Source organism: Scardinius erythrophthalmus (assembly GCF_964197995.2).
Source record: "Scardinius erythrophthalmus genome assembly, chromosome: 18".
Taxonomy (NCBI): domain Eukaryota; kingdom Metazoa; phylum Chordata; class Actinopteri; order Cypriniformes; family Leuciscidae; genus Scardinius; species Scardinius erythrophthalmus.
The window spans coordinates 38,187,033-38,208,537 of record NC_138238.1 but is presented as its reverse complement, the minus strand read 5'-3'; the positions used below and the strand labels follow the sequence as shown (position 1 = coordinate 38,208,537).

The 21,505-nt window shown below is 35.4% G+C and overlaps 1 protein-coding gene across 4 annotated transcripts in view; it reads left to right on the top strand.

Moving 5' to 3' along the window:
* Positions 1-2,304: 2,304 nt before the first annotated feature.
* usp22 (ubiquitin specific peptidase 22) overlaps positions 2,305-21,505 on the top strand; it is a 52,424-nt gene continuing 33,223 nt past the window's right edge. For 2 of the 4 annotated variants that reach the window (XM_081393063.1, XM_081393062.1), the window contains exons 1-4: positions 2,305-2,489; positions 2,579-2,722; positions 11,856-11,909; positions 20,187-20,319. In XM_081393063.1, the coding sequence (XP_081249189.1) occupies positions 2,481-2,489; positions 2,579-2,722; positions 11,856-11,909; positions 20,187-20,319 (340 nt within the window). In that variant the 5' untranslated portion in view covers positions 2,305-2,480. Of the gene's footprint in view, positions 2,723-11,855; positions 11,910-20,186; positions 20,320-21,505 lie in introns of all 4 variants that reach the window. The other 2 variants (XM_081393064.1, XM_081393065.1) reach the window with 2 other exon arrangements.

Sequence of the window (21,505 nt, the reverse complement as noted above, 5' to 3'; positions counted from 1 at the left end):
GTTGATGCTTGTCTTTATTGCAAAAACTATCTTGAGATCATACACGTGCAAAAAGCCGAACTTGACCAATGTTATCATCTCAAAATGCATCTACAGGCTCCATTTAGTGCGCTGACATTTACACGACGTTTGACAGCTTCTGTGATGTGATGCTCTTTCACCCAAAGACAGTTTCATCCATCAGCCGATCTAATGTTGAGTTCGCCCTCGAGCCGAACGCTCACTGCGGCTCACCGTGATTCAGCAGAGACGTGGCTCGTGGCGGAGGTGTGCTTTTGTTCCAGTCCTCTAGAGGTCTCTCATGATTTGGGCTTCACCATAAATAGATTACACATCATCACATACCCAGAAACTAATGCTACCTGAGCCTGACTTCCACGAAAACATGCTCAGGTCATGTTAGGAAAAAGATGGGCATTTCAAAACCAGGCTTTCCAAAAATAGGAGTTCAATATTATTTAGACGAAAATTTGTGTTTCTTCAGAGGAATGTCTTATGTGTCTCTGTCACTACAAACATAGATTATCAAATTTAGGGTTGCTTGTATTATTTAGAGATCATTTATTGATGATTTTGGGGTGTTTCTTGCTTTATATTCATGTGCCACTATCAGATTAGGTAATAAAATGAAGGCCTTGTTAAATTTCAATTATTTTTTCTTGATAATATCATATATAAACAATCTACTGATGATTTTGGGGTGTTTCTTCAAAGGAATGTCTTACATTTCTGTCACTACCAAAATAGATCATTACATTTAGGGTTTTCTAGTTAAATTTCAACTTATAGACTTATATTTTCTTGTAATATTATTCATAAGCAAATTATTGATGATTTTGGGGTGTTTCTTATCTTATATTCATGTTCCACTATCAAATTCAATTATAAAATGAAGGGCTTTCTTGTTCAATTTCAATTCATTTTTCTTGTAATATTGTTTATAAACAATCTACTGATGATTTTGGGGTGTTTCTTCAGAGGAATGTCTTATATTTCGGTGTCACTTCCGAAATAGATTATAAAATTTTCAATTTTATTGAACCTCCTTTTAATATTTAGATACATTTATTGATGATTTTGGGGTGTTTCTTGCCTTATATTCATGTGCCACTATCAAATTAGATGATAAAATGAAGGGATTTCTTGTTAAATTTCAATTAATTTTATTTCAATATTTATAAACAATCTATTGATGATTTGGGTTGTTTCTTGAGACATAGTTATCTTTATTCTTGTGTCACTAACAAAATAGATAATTAAATTGAGGGTTGTCTAGTTAAATTTGAACTTTTAGACTACATTTTCTTGTAATATTATTCATAAACAAATTATTGATGATTTTGAGGTGTTTCTTATCTTATATTCACGTGGCACTATCAAATTAGATAATAAAATGCTCTTAGTTAAATTTAAATTAATTGTTCTTTTAATATTATTTATAAACAGTTATATTGATCATTTGGGTTTCTTGAGAGCATATGAATTAGCAAAAAAAGAAATTATATTTCTTTTAAGTTGAAACTGAATGTGGTCTAGTTACATTTCAACTTACAGGCTTAATTTTTCTTGCAATATTATTCATAAATCATTTATTGATGATATTGGGATGTTTCTTGGTCTTATTATATGTTATATTCCTGTGTCACTATCAAAATAGGTCATTAAAATTGTTACATTTCGTAGTAATATAATTTATAAACTATACATTGATGACATTGGGGTGTTACACTATTTTATATTCCCGTGTCACTACCAAATAAGATGATAAAATTGATGTTTGTCTTATTTTTTCCCCCAGAAAATAGGCATAATTTTCTTTAAGCCTATATTTCTTCACTTATATTTGTATTTTATCTATGGTTTGTGTCTAAAATATGACAAAAATAGCTTATGCCACTATTACATGCAATCAACAAACCATTAAAACGGGTTAAAATGCCTTGTTTAATTAACGTATGCAACCAGTCCATGTATGCAGCGAGCAGTTCTCCGTAATGAACGAATGGGACAGAGAGCTCCACTTTCACACTCATGACAACACTGATTTTCAAATTCACAACTTCAATGCAGGTAGGCATGTGTGTTTTCTACTTGAATGACATAACCAACAAGAACAGAAGGACCGACGCGAGGTGCAGCTGCAGCCAATCACAAGCGCTCCAAGTCTTTGAACAAAGACAAGCGGACGCGCCAGCCAATCAGATTTCAAAGTTCTGAAACGTCGGCGGGGCTTTAACGGAAATGACACGCGCGCTAGCCAATCAAAGCCACGGGCTACAAGCCATCTGCCAATCAGCGCTTAGTATCGCAAGGATTGCGTCGCCCACGGTGCTCAGTTGAATTCCATTGCCGTCCATTAAAACAGCCGACTTGGAAAATACAATATCAAAGTGTGCTCAGTTTTAGCACAAGCTTGTGCGCGTTATTATCGTCAGGAATGACATATTTATGCAGCGAGGGTATTGAGAAACGCTCCACGCATGTATAAGGTACGCATCTTCGACCCCGCATTGCCTGGCAAAACGGAACAATTGGTGGATAATTCTCCTCGTGACTTCATTTCATCGCTGAAATACAGAGGAACTCGAATGTGTTTTCTGTCATGAGTCCGGCCGGGTGCTCCCATGTGAACGGGTTCAAAGTGGACAACTGGAAGCAGAATCTGCGGGTCATATACCAGTGCTTTGTGTGGAGCGGCTCTGCCGAAACCAGGAAACGCAAGGTAAATAAAATCCACCAGAACCCAGTGGTGCATTGCATCGGCCCATCCTTCCCGATGCCAAGTCGCATTGCCCCCTCAAACACAATTCGTGATTTATTTTCACCAAGAGATATGAATCCACGTTTATCCCTATGTGGATGCATTGGCTGGCCTGCGCAGACTCCTTATGCATTGCTTTCATGGGGCTGGACGTGGGGATCAAGAGATGCTATTCAGCTGCCAGCGTTTTTTACTTGCTTTAAGCGAGTTTAATTGCCACGAGATGTCATTTTGACCATACACGACCTCATTTCTTCGTTGTTTGATGCTTACCAGGCCTTTAAAATCATTGATTGCCCAATGCACGAATAGAGGTTTCAGTTTCACAGTTATCACGGAATTTGTCCGTTGTGTGTCATCATTCAGGACAAACAAGTTATGTTCACTGCCTCCATTTTTAATAATTCCATTATTTTAGCAACAATTCGTAACCCTTTTTAAAACGGATCATTTCAGTGAATCGTTTGAACCGGTTCGAATGCTTCTTTTAACAACCGCACTGAATCGGTTCGCCGAATGTTTGAACCGAGAACCGTTAATTATTCAAAAATATAACTGAGCTAAATGACGTTTTTAAAGAGTTGAGTCTGCTTCAACTAACCGGACATTACATTTATATAAAAACCCTTAATAGTAAATCAATCTACATATTTTGATTGATTGAACTGATTATTAACAATAAACTTTAAAGGCAGACCTACTGTAACGTGAGCTACTAGGCGTTAAATGATTGTATATGCGTTTGTTAAAGCCGCTAGCCAACATTCTTACAACTTATTTTGTAAATAATAATGTTTAATCGAGAATTTCCGGTGAATAACTACATTACCCATGATTCTGCTCACACTCTCCACCAATCATAGAATGGAAACAAAAAAATTGCAGCAAAATAACTCCTGCCCACTCCCATAATGCACTGCAAAAGACTTATTTCAAAATAAATGTCAAAACATACTGTTTTTATATACATAATGTGTTTAAACAATAGTCCAATGCGTGGTTTCTTCCATCATTAAAGTTCACAGTCTGGTGCCTTTGTCTTTCTGTGCCGTTTTCAATTGTTTTTCTCTCTTTCAAATCATATTTGTAATGTCTTGATTAATCTCGCAGCTGGTTGGCTTATTTCATGGCCTTTTTTAAATCCCTATCTCAAAATAAATGGATGAAAATCCTACTGGAACTAAGGCAGCTGAACCGGTTAGGAACCATGTGATGGTGCACATTTTGTCATTTTGAATTGCTTCATTAAATAAGTGTTCGAACGAACCAATTCGCAGAAATGAGTCAGACTTCCATCGCTTTTTCGATGGCGTCAAAGCGTGTGGCATCAAATGACAGTTTAATAACTAACTATCCTAACTCTACCCATCTCCCTCTGGAAAACAAAGGATTATCCTGAAATATGCATCATGATTCATGCAAATCAAATGTCACCCTCGATATACTCGTCTCTGCTCTGAAAGAAATGCCAGTCTCACAGGCTTGCCAGATTGATATGTCACACATGATAACACATATTGATGATAATCATTTTATGGGCGAATCTTTGGTAATGGGTTGTTTATTAATATAGGGTGAGTGCCGTCATGTTGCCTCAAGTTACATCTGGTTCACTCAGGATTGCATGACTCATCATCATCACAATTGAGGTCAAGTCAACTGAGTTTTATGGTTTCTTTCTGCATTATTTTTCTTATTCTTCAAGAAATTATTCAAAGGTGATTTTTTTTTTTTTTTTTTGCATTATTAATAAAAAAACAACAATAATTATAATCTATAAACCAGCCACATGATGTGTGCATTATCTTCCAAATTCAGTGAGTAAATGTCACTTTTAATATACCGTATGCATTGAATGACAAGCTTTCTGTGAGGTATTAATGCATATAGTAAAGATAGTTTTAGAGGCATAATCATGATTGTTCCATATGGCAATCTTTGAAAGTCCATAATCTCCATATCTCATGGACAACTGTAATTTGGTTTGTATTGCAGCACATCTGACGTATTAGACACACCCGCTATTCTTCTAGTTTATTTAAAGGGACTGTTCACCCAAAAATGAAAATTCTGTGTTCAGTTTCTCACCAAACCCATAAGACTTTCGTTAAGATACAAATGAAGATATTTTTAATGAAGTCGGTCCCTCCATTGAAACCCAACACTTCAAAGCATTCATAAAATAAATCCATATGAACCGAGCAAGTACGGTTGAGCTTTTGTTAGGTATGCGCGATATATCGGCCACCATATCGGTATCGGCCGATATATGGTAATTTTTTTTCATCGTTATCGGCCCGATAAGAAAATTTCGCCGATATATTAAAGCTGATAAATAATGTATTATTTCCTTCAGCTGAGACACTTCAGATGCAGATCAATGTTTACATGTGAATAAAAGCCTAAATTAAATGTTCATTAAGCGATCAGACGACACGCTCGGTTCATTTTGCGATCATTTTATGAACGTTTTGAAGCGTCAGAGTTTTGGGTTTCAATGGTAGGGTCAGAAATCTCTCAGATTTCAATAAAAATATCAGTAACACTTTCATAAGGTTAATTAGTTAACTACCTTAGTTAACATGAACGAATGATAATTAATCTTAGTTAATATTAATTTAAACATTTACTAATAAGTTATAAAAATCAAAGGTTGCATTTCTTAACATTAGTTAAAGGGATATTTCACCGCTAGAAAGATGAATGTGTATTTAAATTGGGTCATTTATGTTGTAGAAATGTGAAATTATTTTAGAAGTTGGTGCCTTCTAGACTGAGAAAAGCCAGAAAATGTGTTTTTGGCTCATGTGGATGAAAGACAACAACTCCCAGAATGCACTTGCTTCGCTGCCCTACGAGGACACTCCCAAGCCACGCCTACCGGTTACAGTGGGCAGTATCGGGAGAAATGACACCGCTAGGCTACTAGTCGACTCGACACTGAAAGATTTTATGGTGAGCTCCCCCTATGGGCGGGTTGAAGACATGCGGGACAGCTCCTCCTACTGGCTGGAGTCTCTCGCCTCGGGACACAAGAGCCTCTGATGATGATAAATGAAGATTTTTGCGTCATCTGAGGTTTTTTTTCCAGACACACAAAACAAATCTCTCGTCTCAGGGGGACATGAGGGAGGGAAGCACGGTCATGCCAAAATACTACCGGGTTTCCACTGACACAAAGCTTAATGCTAATCGGTGAAGTATCCCTTTAATGCACTGTGAACTAACATGAACAAACAATGAACAGCTGTATTTTTATTAACTAACATTAACAAAGATTAATACTGTAACAAATGTATTGCTTATCGTTCGTTCATGTTAGTTAATACATTAATGAACCTTCTTGTAAAGTGTTACCAAATATCTTCTTTCTGAAGATGAAAGAAAGTCTTAAGGGTTTGCAACGACACAATGAGTAATTGATGACATAATTTCCATTTTAGGTGAACTAACGCTTTAATGCAGCGTTTAGACATGGGCGAAATGCTGAATTTACCCTTCTTAGGTCACAACTGACAGATTAATCATAAGTTGTCAGAAACCAGATCGCATCAGGTGGGAAAGGGACCAGCTCGCCTCTCATCTGTCAGGTTGTACGCGTGAAGGAACAGCAGGAGTACGAGGAGCTTATAAAGCCCCGCTGCAGAGCAACACACACTGTGTGTGTGTGTGTGTGTGTGTGTGTGTGTGTGTGTGTGTGTGTGTGTGTGTGTGTGTGTGTGTGTGTGTGTGTGTGATGAAGGCCTTTAGTGGATGTTTTTTACACCAGTGCCGAGTCTAAGCTTCAGATGGCACACCCATCCGTCTGATGCTCACAATAGGCCTGTGGTTTTGATTCACGAGTGATTCATTTGGATTTGCCCCCAATAGTTGAAGCCCGTTCACACCAAAGACGATAACTATTAAGATAACAATAAAGATATAGTTCTAAAAATCATTCTCAATATTAAAGAACCACAGCTTTTGGCTACAACAATTTGGCTTGAATTTAAGTTACCGGCCATTCAAAACTTCTACTATCCAAAAAAAAGAAAAGAAATAAACCAGATTAACTATGTCAAATCTGTGGAGATTTGTTTGAATAATAAATAAAAATTATATATATATATATATATATATATATATATATATATATATATATATATATATATATATATATATATATATATAATATTAGGGCTGCAACTAACGATTATTTTGATAATCGATTAATCTGTCGATTATTTTTACGATTAATCGGTTTATGTACTTATATTTTAGTTTTGCCCATTTTTTCCCAAGTAAATTATTAACAAAGGGTCTTTATCATTCAACATAGACTTTTTAGGTCGTGTAATTAAACGCGTTGCGTTCAATTTCTGGGCTCATCTGATTTTTTTATACATAATATGGTATATAAATATGATGTGTACTGAGTTTGGTCATTTAATATCACTGTCTTAGTACAGTAAGCCACGTTAAGCGTTTTTCACGTTAAGCGTTTTAGAATATCCCCTGAATGCTGTAGAGACGCTGTGCGGGAAGCACGTGACATAAAACGAGGCCAGCTATTGGCTATTCGCTACTTCTCCTGCTGTACTGGCTGAGTAAGACCTCCGGTGGCTCATTACTGCCACTTTTTGGTCACCGCAGATTTAAAATATGCACGAAATGAGCCGCTTACGGCAAATAAAAGTTATTTAGCAACTAATCGATGACTAAATTAGTTGACAACTATTTTAATAATCGATTTTAATTGATTAAATCGATTAGTTGTTTCAGCTCTTATATATATATATATATATATATATATATATATATATATATATATATATATATATATATATATATATATATATATATATATATATATATATATATATATATATATATATATATATATATATATATATATATATATATATATTAGTAGCGATTACATTTTTTTTATCTAATTAATCATACATTGAATTTGGCTGAGAAATTATTATAAAATTGATAGTTTTATTTATTATTCAAGCAAATTCCTGTCACCCAGCCTTCTCTTCCTTCCTCTTTCATCCTCATCCTTTTCGCCCAAAATGTGATGTAGGTGGACAGATCAATACAGTACACAGAACATAAAAAGAAATATGCAGGATGTTGGAAAATAAGTCTTTTCTGTTTACCAAATGCTTTTTAATCTTCGCTAGTGCTTCAATGCAACTGAACGAGCACGGCGTTCTTTGTTGCGTAGTGACGTGTGTGTTCAAGAAGGCCAGATATGAGCAGATATACGCTGTATTTAATATATCATAAAGATATCGCTAAATCTGCACATATTTGGCTTACATAAACTTCCCCAGCAAAGTGAGTAAACATAAGTAACACGCCAAATTGGCTCGTGATTGGACAGCGTTATCCGCCGATAACGATAAAGCAACAGAATTTTTTTTCATTATCAGTCTTTATCATTACTCAACGCCAGAGTAAACTCGCTGAGCAAATTCAACTTGTGGTCTTGCGAGAACTCTGGATTTCCAGGGTACATGAGCACAGTATCGGACTGAAACCCGAGCACTGGTATCGGTGCGTCCCTACTGGATGCCATGGAGGCGCCGGCGCGATAAGAGCAGAAACGGCTTAAAATACTCGAGAAAATACAAAAGTTTTGGTCATATGGATCATTCGAAACTGTAAAGGGTCTAATTTTATTTGTGTAAACTCACAATGCCAAAATGTTTGTAAAATAAAGAAAACAAACAAGATTTGCTTTTTGCCGTCTCGATCTCTGTTAACTACTTTTCGGAGCATGTCTACTTTTAAACAAACCAATTCAAATAGAAATCAAATGTGTGCTGATTATGTAATGGTGCATTTCTCTCGATAGGCGCGTCCACTATCGGCTACGAGTCCGCATCGTCAACTTCATCTGTGCAGACAATACTAGTTCATTAATAAATAAATAATGTCTCTGCCATTTTTTTCGACACATTCACAATCATTATCATATACATTATAATCAGCGTTGAATAGGATATATATTCCTCCCCCCCAGTATATATTTTAGTCATTAAATTAATATAAACGTGCAATTAGTCGACTAAGTGCTTAAATGAATGACTACTAGTTGACTAGAAGAATCTTTAGTCTGGACTGCCCTAATTTGGATATAAACAGTAGAATACATGTACATTTTTCTCTTGCATTACAATAATATTACAGGATAAAATTAACAACGGATTTGTACAAGCATTTAAGTTGCATATAAGGCAGTTTTTATAATAGTAAAGTTATAATAATAACTTTTTAATGACAATTATGTCATTAATCTCCAATGTGGTCATGTTTTTACTCGTTTGTCCTCGACGGACTGAACCGGAGAAGATGTCCACGTTAAAGAAGGCGGAGCCTCAGAGCCACACACACACACACACACACACACACGCCACGTCTTCGTCACGGACCAATGTTAGTTACAAGGCGTTTCTGGAAAATTTTGAACTCCTAAAACAAACTTTGCTTTCCTGATTTTGTTCATAATGACGTCACACCAGTTCATGCGTTGATTTCACTTGTATCAGAGCCTTAAATGAGAGAATATTATAGCGCATTTAATTTTTATTCATGAAAATGTTAATTAGTAAATCACATCTCATTTTATTACTACGGCTAAAAATTGTTAAATTAAATGATTCCCTTTATGTTTTCAGTTCACCGTGCAAGCTAACAGCTTAGCATACTATCATAGTGTTCATTTGTTTTTAAAAGAAAGACTTTTTTTAAATAGCTAGATGTCACGATAACGCGGGCAATATGATCCTGTTTGACATCGGCCTGCTATTGTGACCATTATCCATTACAGATTAACAAGTGCCACACATAAACAAAGCAAAATGTGATTGGTTGCTTCACTTTTTAGAGTCTTGTCCTGTCTCATTCTTATGAAAAATGTGCTGCAAACACGAGGCCTGTCCTTCACAGCCAGAGGACTCGGTTCAGATTACCAGATTACCCGTGCGGTTTGCTCAGGTGGGTAGGCGCCACTAAACATCACATTATTAGCTGTAGTATTTTAAGTCAGCACAATTGAGGAGTGATTGTTTTGTAGTGAGTCCGATTACATGGATTATTATGGATGCTTTCCCTCCCATGCCCTGAATCAGTAGATTCAAAGATAAGTGTGCAATTGAGTTTTTTTGTGTTTTCCCCACCATGTGACTTACTATAAATACCAGACCTGTTATACTATGAGCGCAAGAGACGCCTCGCTTAGGTTTAGTTATATCCATGCAGTGATCATAATGATCCCTGCTGAGCTGGCTTTATGCATTTCATGTAGACAACGGTGTTTGCTTTGCTCAAACAGTGAGTGAACAGAGCACTCATTACGTATGCAGAGACGCCTGCGGGTGTGTTCATTTATTTATCGTATGTGCTTGTATTCACCTTAGCTTAGCTTCACATCTCTGGCCTAGTTAATGCCTGCTATCTGCCTTATTTTGATCTAATCACTCAAATGACATGCATAACATCGGTCATATATATATATATGTACATAAACATATACATGCATGCATGCATGCACACACACACACACACACACACACACACGCACACGCACACGCACACACACACACACACACACACACACACACACACACATATATATACATACATATACATATACGTGTGTGTTTGTATGCATTCCTGTGTGTGCATGCATATATTAGGGCTGTCAAGCCATTACATTTTTTAATCTAAATATTCATACATTAAATTTGGCTGAGAAATTACCCCCAACATATATATATATGTAATATAATATAATATATAATATATATATATATATATAAACTTTGAGCCTTCTAAATGATGACAGAATTTTCATTTTTGAGTGAACTATACCTACTAAATTAACATGGAAAAATAATGAAATGATACTCTAAATAAGAAACTAAAACTGCTATTAGCCGGCTTAATGAGTCACTAAGTCCTTAATTTGATTTGTTCAAACAGCTGATTCATTCAGGAATAAGGTAAATTGCGCTCTTTATGAATGGACCATTGATTTATTGGTTCATGGTTCTTCTGGGTACCAATTTTGACCATACTTTAGCATGTATATATGTATACACTTGTTATTAGCATCAGTAATTTAATATTTTCTTATTTTCAAATGGTTACTTTAATCAGTCCTCCGGTAGTTTTTGCTATGGCATAAAAATTGGTGCAGAGAACCATGAAATTGTACCAGTGTTTGCACACCAGTACTGACATTTCTGTAATGTATAACCGCTTCATAAATTCATATGTAATGCATACATATTATTACCTCCCTGGTAAAATATGAACTTAGGGTCACAGACACTAAAATAAGATTTGTTAATACCGGCTGTTCATTGGGCCTTTGTAAAAAAAAACATGACACAAAGTACACAACCCATCAAGATGACTTAATTTCGGTCCATTAAGTTTTACTAATGAACATTTAATTCATATTGTGTTTGTCGACGTTCACAAACGTATCAATTAATAGTGGTCATTAGTCTGAGGGTGAGAATTATGGCTTTCTTTTGAAAAGAATTGCACAACCATCATCCACACAAAGTTCATCTTAGCCATCGCAGTGATTAACACAAGCCTTCACTGAAGCTTGTCCAATTATTCGCATAGTCTTAATTTACCATTAAAACTATTTTTATAGGGCGGCTGTTCCACATCTATTCTGCATGTGAAGTTATATGGGCTTCCAGCTCACCATCAATAATTAATTGGACCGTGGGCCGGTTGTCATATTGATACCGGCTTCTCGTGTTTAATATATACGGTCCCACAGCATCTGCATGTCTCTCCTGAGCCTCAACGGGAATATTTACGGATAAGGTGCGCGTCTAAAGCGCTCGACATCAGGCCTCAGAGGAGTTTTAAAGGGGCGTAGAGGATGTTTTAAATCAGGAAAGCTGAAGAAAAGGAGCAATGCGACTCAAGGAGGGAGATAAAGGACTACAGTTTTACTGGCTCATAATTCACAGCCTTACAAATGCTTAAACACAACGCTTTTGTGACTTGAATACAAATCAAGAACGTTTGATCATTTTTATCTCAAGATATTGTTCTGTTCTCTGGGTTTTAGTGTGTGGTGGAGGAGGGCGGCTTCGTTCCAGATGCATTGAAGATTACATTCAAGGTACCACAAACTGCAGAACTTTTGTTGGACTAATAAGTGAAAAGTAGAGACTACAAACTCTTACTTTAATACATTTTCAGTAGTGTGACCGTAGCCTGCATGCAACTTTGTGGTCAAATAAGCAGACACACTCTCCTAAAACATTTATTTGGTTCGTTCATTTTTGGGCAGTTCATGTAAATGAACTGGTTTACAAACAAATTCAGCACCAAATATATTCATATATATACATCATATACACATATATGACCATCAGGGCTTACTTACCAGCCACAGTGGCTGGTGGGTTTCCAAAGTTACAAGCCACTCACTAGCCACAATTTTGGCATCGATACAATGGAGAGAAACTGCCATATAGATATTTTTTAATATTATCTCATCATTTGTCAGCTGATATATTAGGCTGCTGTCACTTTAAGACCTGACGCATGGTCCTATTATTCTGTTTTATATATCCAATATGCCTCTCTTTATGTGCACGCAGATTTTGTGCAGGAATTAGTTAAATTATGCTCAATCCCACGCCGAAATTCAAGCCCTTTAACACCAACAATATTCATCCGGAGCAAATGAAACCAGTCCCTCAGTCAGAGCTGTTCTGTTAAAAGAACACGCTTTCTACCCGGTGTTTTACTTAATATTTGCAATCTGGCAACCATGCGCAGTCGTGCGGATGAGCTCGTTTATATTTATCCATTTGAGATTTCTGCTGAAATGAAGGTGTCGTTCAGTCGGTCGGCGTTCTGTCACGACTCACGAGCCACTGCGATCGAATCTTCTCGGAGATGATCTGTAATAAATCTAAACATGAATCTCTTGACTATATTAGCGTTTGTGGTTTACGACTATATTAGCTTGATTTGTGTTTATAGGTGAAAGTGCAATGATTCTAATGAAATGTAAAAACAAATTTCTATTGATTTTATAATTTTGAGCAAAATAATCGGGATTATTAATTTAACCATTATGCAGCATGACAAAAAAAAGTGACGCTTTGAATTGACTAGACTAAAATGCTCAAACATTTGAGTAAAACTTGACTAAACAAAAACAGGATAAGGTTGACCAAATATGATAACTTAAGTATGCGTGATATATCGGCCACATCGGTATCGGCCGATATTTTAATGTTATCGTTATCGGCCCAATAAGAAAATTTCGCCGATATATTAAAGCTGATAAATAATGTATTATTTCCTTCAGCTGAGACGCTTCAGATGCCACTGTTCAACATGATGGGTGCTTGAAATATGATTGAATCACTTCAAAAAGGAAAAAACAGTAAAGTGCAGCGCAAGTACGCCATATATGCTACATATATGGTCATTATAATGGTGTGTTTGGGACATGAGACTTTTGTTTTTGTAATCAGGCTCTCAAAAAATATAAAACATTTTTGATTTAGATTTATCGGCCAATATATCGGTTATCGGTTTTCAAATATAAAGAATTATCGGTTATCGGATCATCCCTAATGCTAACTAAAAAGCACACATTTGACACAGGACTAAGACTAAATAAAAAAAAAAGCTGACAAAATTAACTGTAATCAATTAAACACCATATTAGACAGGCGGTCATAATGTTTTGTCTCATCATGTTACTTGAATCACTTTAAAGAAACTACAGTTTCACTATTTCTCTGCTGCAGATCTTAATGAGTCTTTTAATTGCAGAGAAGGGATAGACTCCGGGATTAAGTGCAATAACGGTTCACACAGTGAGCGTCCTTCCCATTCAGAAGCAGTCCTTCAGCAGAATGGGACTCTGGGTAATTGACAACAAGGCCTCTCCACTAATTGTGTTGTGGTGTTGCCTTCAGCTTCTTAGCTTCAGTCTTACACTCCCTTTGCGTTCGCTCACATGCTCGCTGTTTCTCTCAGCTGATCTCGTTTATTTGGCCTCGAGCGCGCTCATCACAGTCGAGGCGTTCTCGTACCTCATCTGCATGCGTTTGAACCGTCATCCATCCTTTATCATCAGCGCTTCCCTCTCTGTCTCTTTTTTTGTTTCTCCTCTTTCATGTCTCTTGCCTCCCTTGATTCTCCTCATCACCCACACGCCTCCTACTACACTTGTGATCTTGGAAACACGGCAGCCATGCTGTGATTGGATGTTCGGTTGCCGCAGAAACTGCGAGAGCCGATGTGATTGGCGGTTCGAAAGCTGGTTATATTCACTGTCGTTATTGATCATTATGAATGGTTTATATTCATAGACATAACAAAAAAAAATAATTATATATATATATATATATATATATATATATATATATATATATATATATATATATATATATATATATATATATATATATATATATATATATATATATATATATATATATATATATAATATATATATATATATATAATATATATAATATATATATATATATATAAAATATTATATATTTATATATATTTTTATTATTATTATTATTATTTATATATATTTATTTTATTTATAATAATAATAATAAAATAAAAATCTTTATTTTTATAATATTAATATTTTATTTATTTTTTATTGTCTATTTAATTATAAATATATAAACCTAATAAATATTTTACATTTTATTTAATGGTTGGTAAAATAAATACTTTATTTGGAATAATGTAATACATTTAAAACATAATTACATATTTTGTTAATATTTCAGATTGCACTACCATAACATCCAGGCCCAATCAATTAATTAAAATATTCTAAAATACTTTTGTCAAATATTGAAGCTAATCACCATAATTGATACAAACAAGAAAAAACTTTTGGCTCAATATAGGCACATTTGTACCCTATAAAGAAGTCCAGCACACCCTATATACTCTATAAAACACCTACATTTTATTTCACTTGGACTGCATTTTCAATATAGGGATGCACCAACATTTTGGCCACAGATTTTTTTTTTTTAAGCATCCCAATATTAAAATGCATTAACTGCATAACTTTTGACCTCAAACAAAGCATTTCACAACAATCTGAGTTTGATAACCATAACAGAAATTATCCAAAACTGGAGTGATTTGTTACAGACCCGGTCGGAGAGGGGTGCCGACATACAGTGACTAAATAAAATGTGATGGGATGGCCAAAGACATCTCTCTCTCTCTCACACACACACACACACACACACACACACACACACACACACACACACACACACACACTAGTGTGCATGGAGGACCAATGAAAAAACCCTTCCCGCTGTCCTCGAGGATGTTGATTCGCTGCCAGAATGACTGAAAGGCACATGCGTTAGAGGGATGACAGTGCTGGTTTGTTGCTGGTTATACTGGTTCCGGCATCATCGTCTGGTTTCCGTGGCTAACAGAGGAGTCCTTCTCTCTGGTCTGATGTCATCTACTTACCTATTCATATGGATATGGATTTCATTTTCGTTTTGATTTGATTCATCTAAAGAATCGTCTCATGTGAGTCATTTGTTTGTGAATCAGACTGAGTTGGTTGCATTGTGTGTTTCGCAGAACAACAACGACTGAAGCCATCAAACATGCCATATTATTATATTAATTTACATTTAATCATTTAGCAGCTTTGATCCAAAGCAACTCACAAATGAAGAGAGCAAATAATTGAATACGTAAAAATAATACTCATAATCATTTATTATATTAATATTAATTGTGATGAAGTTTGTTTTAGCGGGACAGACTGCTTATACATCTGCAGAAATAAATGTATACAGGCATAGAATAAGAGATTGATCTTGGAATTTTGAGAATAATTGTTTAAATGAAGATCGTGATTGACAAAATCCATTTTTATTTTATCCTGTTATTTTAATAAATTCATTTTATAAAAAAAAAATGAAATTGATTTTAAATTATTTTTATATTTTATTTTATATATTTATTTTTTTGCATCCCTATTTTTTATTTAATATTTTATTTATTTACCCCCCCCCCCCATAATTTTTTATTATTTTTTTTATTCGCGGGTGACTGCAGGCAATTGTTTGGTGCTTCGTCGCTGTGCCATTTTAAGGGTTTTATTTTATATATTTATTTGTATGCATCCCTATTTTTTATTTAATATTTAATTTATTTACTTTTCCCCCCAAAAAAATCTATCCCTCCTCTTTTATTTTATTTATTTTTTATTTTATCTTCGCGGGTGACTGCAGGCAATTGTTTGGTGCATCGTCGCTGTGCCATTTTAGGGGTTTTATTTTACAAATGTGTGCAAGCAAAGCTGCAAAGATAATCTCCACGCGTCGCGTAGCCTGCAGTGGATCTTGTAGGACGAAGCTGATCCTTCAAAAGCTTGTTCTTCAGCCTCACATCCACATCTCAGATGAGGTCCGGATCAATGCATGATCTAATTCAACATTACAACAGGAGGACAGAGAGAGAGCGGAGGATGAAGTGTAGATGTAAAGGAGAAATGACGCCAGTATGTGATCAGGACGTGTGGAGAGTCAGAGATGTTCAGAGTGAAACTAATGTTCAGATCACTGAATTACTGTGCTATGCAAATATTTTTAGTTTGAAAGGCCGTTTTTTTTTACGATGTACCCTTTTCACTTCCATCATAGATGTGTAAACGTCTATAATGGTGAATGACTACAACAAATATATTTTTTGCGTTCCCAATTGTCCCTATAGGATAAGAATAAAATCTGATAGTCTATGAAATGTATGATAGTCATGATAAGTCATATATTTTATGATTTTCTAAAAGAAAACCAAAAAAAAACCCATGAACTACTTTTCTGTAATTTAAAGCCAAGGTAATTTAACACAAAGTATAGCATTATAAATGTACATTATAGGGATACACTGATAGGATTTTTTTAAATTGTTTTGGCCGATACCGATTTTAACAAACAGTTTTTGGCCGATACCGATATTTGTCACTTGCTTACTTTTGTCTTTAAAATAGATTAGTGTTTTGATCATGTTTTAAAGTTCAAAAACGCATGCATTAAGGTTTGTTGCATAATCAAATCATATTTATTAGACATGGATTGGATCCATTAACATTCAACAGGCCGACATAATCAGAGAGGCACAAAGTGAGATAAAATACTAAGACAACCTTCAGAAGTTAATCATGCTATCAAATATTTCTTATTTACAACATTAACTCATAGTTGACTTATTACAGAACATTACATATTTCTTATGTAGTGTCTTCACGCCATTAATTAATAAAATATCGGTTTGTTATATCGACCTTTTTTTTATAGCCGATATGCCAATGGGTTTAAATGTATCAAAACCGGCTACTTTGGTGCATCTCCAGTACATGACATTGTTTAAAATTTAAATATAAAAGACTTGGCTAGAATTATGATGTTAATATTTGTGGAAATTCATCCAAAAATGATCATTGTGTCATTATTTACATAATTTTTTGTTTGATCTTTAAAAATAGATGCATTATGCATGCATTGCTAAATGTTTCGGACAGTTCATAGTTCAAAATAGTTTTTGCATGATCTCTCAAAATAGTTTTTGCATGATCTCTCAAAATAGTTTTTGCATGATCTCGAAAAATAGTTTTTGCATGATCTCGAAAAAATGATAATTTTTAATGGAGCGTAAAAACAAATGCGTGAAGAGCATGAACAGAAATGGAAGGTCATGTCAAGAACATTGCATTGCTTGTTCTGTAATGCACTTTTTGGTAACGCTCTTTAATTCCTACAGATAATTTGCATACGACATGTATTGCACACTAACTGTGAGCAGTGCACTGTTGTGTTCATCACAGTCAGGTTGTGTCGTAGAGTCTGGGTGTGGCGAAGCTCTTGGTCATGAAATGATCCTGTTTCATGACGTGATCAGGAACTTTTGAATATCATATTACTGTAATGCTTAATGATATTAGGCTTCACTGCAGCTTGCAAAACCTTTAATAGCCCAGTCATGCTCTTGTGATCCCATGCAGATGTTTGATGCGCTGTTGTGCGATTTAACACCGTATTATATGTTCGCCAAGTTCACCTTACCGCAGGCCTTTCTCCCTCGATCAAATTACTCTGATGAAACACGGACAAAACAAGGCCTTTCCCGTCTCGTTCTCTCTACCGAAACATCCACAGGGCCGCTTTCTTTCAACTCGAATGAGAACGTTAAGGTTTCTTTTTGGTTTAATAATGACGTTAGCATGGTTTACATTTATCTTTTCTCTGTAACATCCTCATTTTTACGTATGTCCCTCACTAGACTTCAGGCCATGGTGGTTGTAGCGCACGGTTTCATTAAAGCCGCTGAAATGAAAAAGAAACATGCAGAAGTGCTCCAGTTCTGTGTGTTCTGGTCTCACCTGTGGTGTGACGCTCGAGCGCTCCATTCATGCGGCAGGATGGTTATTCTCAGTTATTCTCAGTCGACTGCTGAGTGGTGTGTCGCCGGGGAATAACGAAAGGGTGAGATGTGAAGCTGAAAATGGGGTCTCTACAAAAATAGCAAGTCTGGAGGTAAAAGCTGAGCGAACTGTTAAACACTGGAGCGGTTTAGTGATCTAAAACCAACACTACTGTACTAAATTGGAGATCAGGGTATTGGGATAGTCAGCGAGTACGAATTAGGAATGGGAACAAATCATCTAGTCTTATTGTGGTTGACTAGTTTGTCTGTTTAATGCATATTTTAAAGGTGAAGCGAATGTTAAAATGCATTCTTTTAACCCAGCTTATTGTTCTTTGACTAATAGTAGTATGCCATTCATGTGTTTATCTCCCTTAAAAGTCCCAGGCATCATCAAAACTAGGGATGCACCGATATGAAAATTTTGGCCGATACCGATAACCGATAATAATTTGAAAGCCGATAACCGATATATTGGCTGATAAATCTAAATCCAAATTTGTATGTAGTTTTTGAGAGCCTGATTACAAGAACAAAAGTCTCACCATTAAATCCCAATATCCCAAACACACAATTATAAAGTTCTCATTAATTTTATGTTGCCGATATGACCGCACTTATCTGTATTTTCCTTTTTTGAAGTGATTCCAATCATATTTCAAGCAATTCAAAACCATCATGCATGTTGAACAGTGCGAATCTGAAGTGTCTCAGCTGAAGGAAATTGGCTAATACATTATATTTTGGCTTTAATATATCAGCCAAATTCTCTTATAGGGTCGATATAATTAACACATATCGTCCGATACCGATATGGTAGCCGATATATCGCGCATCCCTAATCAAAACATTGTGTCTGCTCAGATCTGTCAATCACTTTCCAGCTCAACCAATAGTGAGAGTTTGGGGGTGTGGCTACTGTAAGTAGGCGGAGCCAGAGGGTGATTAGCGACTGGGATCATGACTGATGCGTCACATGGGAAAAGGCATTCAGCTTCGGCTACAGGACTACAAGACAAAATTCACTGCATTTAGACATTCAGAGATTCAACTGATCATGAACACGTCAAAATATAAAGATTTTGTCTCTTAAAATCTCTCTCTTGCTAAAGCCATCAAAGCACTGCTTCTGTAACAGATTCACCGCCTTTAAATTTAATTTCAGGACTTACAATCAGCCCCTTATTATGCATTATCCATTTTTTTTTTCAAGGACTTTGAGAGTTTTGTGCAATAAATTGTTGTCCGTGTCCCTATAATGAAAGGTTGATCTGTCTTAAAAGGTTTTTCCGTTGAGAAAATCACTTTCTGCTCCCTGAACCCCTTCTGCTGTGCTAAAATAAACTAAAGGGATATTTCACCGCTGGAAAGATGAATGTGTATTTATTATAAATGTGTATTTATAATTTCACATTTAAATAATGTGAAATTATTTTAGAAGTTGGTGCCTTCTAGACTGAGAAAAGACAGAAAATGTGTTTTTGGCTCATGTGGATGAAAGACTTCAACTCCCAGAATGCACTTGCTTCGCTGCGCTACGAGGACACTCCCAAGCCACGCCTACCGGTTACAGAGGACAGTATCGGGAGAAATGACACCGCTAGGCTACTAGTCGACTCGACACTGAAAGACGGCGTTTTATGGTGAGCTCCCCCTATGGGCGGGTTGAAGACATGCGGGACAGCTCCTCCTACTGGCTGGAGTCTCTCGCCTCGGGACACAAGAGCCTCTGATGATGATAAATGAAGATTTTTGCGTCATCTAAGGGTTTTTTTCCAGACACACAATACAGAAATCTCTGGTCTCAGGGGGACATGAGGGAGGGAAGCACGGTCATGCCAAAATACTACCGGGTTTCCACTGACACAAAGCTTAATGCTAATCGGTGAAGTATCCCTTAACTAAACGCTTGTATCTCTTTCTCTTTTCATCCTAGGCGAAGTCATGTATGTGTCACATGTGTGGAGCTCATTTAAATCGACTTCACTCCTGTCTCCATTGTGTGTTCTTCGGCTGTTTCAGCAAGAAACACATCCACGAGCACGCCAAAAACAAGAGACACAACCTAGGTAAGATGCTCACAAGCGTTCTTCACAAAGACTTACTCGTACGCATTTCAGCTTCTCAACGTCTAAGGTAAGACACACAGAACATAAGAGCACAACTCGCGCGCAGAACACACAATCATGACAATTAAACTCAGATAGAGACGATGGATAATGGACACAACGGATCATTTCTGGACTCTGTAGGAAGCTTTTGAGATGCATATTTTAGGGTTTTATTTTCCCCTCCGAATTCAGTTTTTTCTAGATTCTGTTTTAATGGTTACATTTAAAATTTTTAGCATGTTTAATTAATTGAAATCATGAAACTTCTACAATTTAACAATGATTTGTTAAATGTTTTTATAAAAAATTAAAAATTTAGGGGCATATACAATCTGTTTTTTTCCCTCTTAATTTTTTATTTGTTTATTAATTTAAACTTTTTTTTTTTTACTATATTCTGTTTTAATGGTTAAATTCAATTGTATTAACCAAGGTGCATGGCTAATTATTTGAAATCATGAAATGTATACAATTTAACAGCAATTTATTAAATGTTTAACATTGAAAACCATTTTAATTTTCCAAATATTTCGTTTTTTTTTCTTTCTAGATTCTTGTTTTTAATGATTTAATTACGTTTTAATAATCAAAAAGCATGTCTAATCCACTTTAACAATTTAAATTAGTAAAATTTGTATTTGTTTTTTATTGTCTGTTACTTTTCCTGTATTTATGATTTACAGTTAAGTTTAAAACATGGAAGAAAAATTGTAATACTCAAGTTTTTTTTATTGTTATTACTTTGAGAAGTACAGTACATTCTACTGTACAATCGTGGTATATTGGTAACCTTTTACAGCAAGGTTTAATTTGTTGACATTAGTTCACTACATTAGTTAACAATACTTCTACAGCATTTATTAATCTTAATGTTAATTTCTACATTTACTAATACATTTTTAAAATCCAAAATTGTTTAACAAGGGTTAATAAATGTTTTAAGAATATATAGCTCATCGTTAGTTAATGCATTAATTAATGAGACCTTATTGTTAAATGTTACAAATATATTTCTGTCATAATTTCTTCAAGTTGAACTTTTATTTTGATGGGTTGGGAGTTTCTTTTTCTGCTTTAATATTCACAGACATTAGTCTAGATCAAAATTTGATCAATTATACAGCCCTACTTTCAATTTATTAAG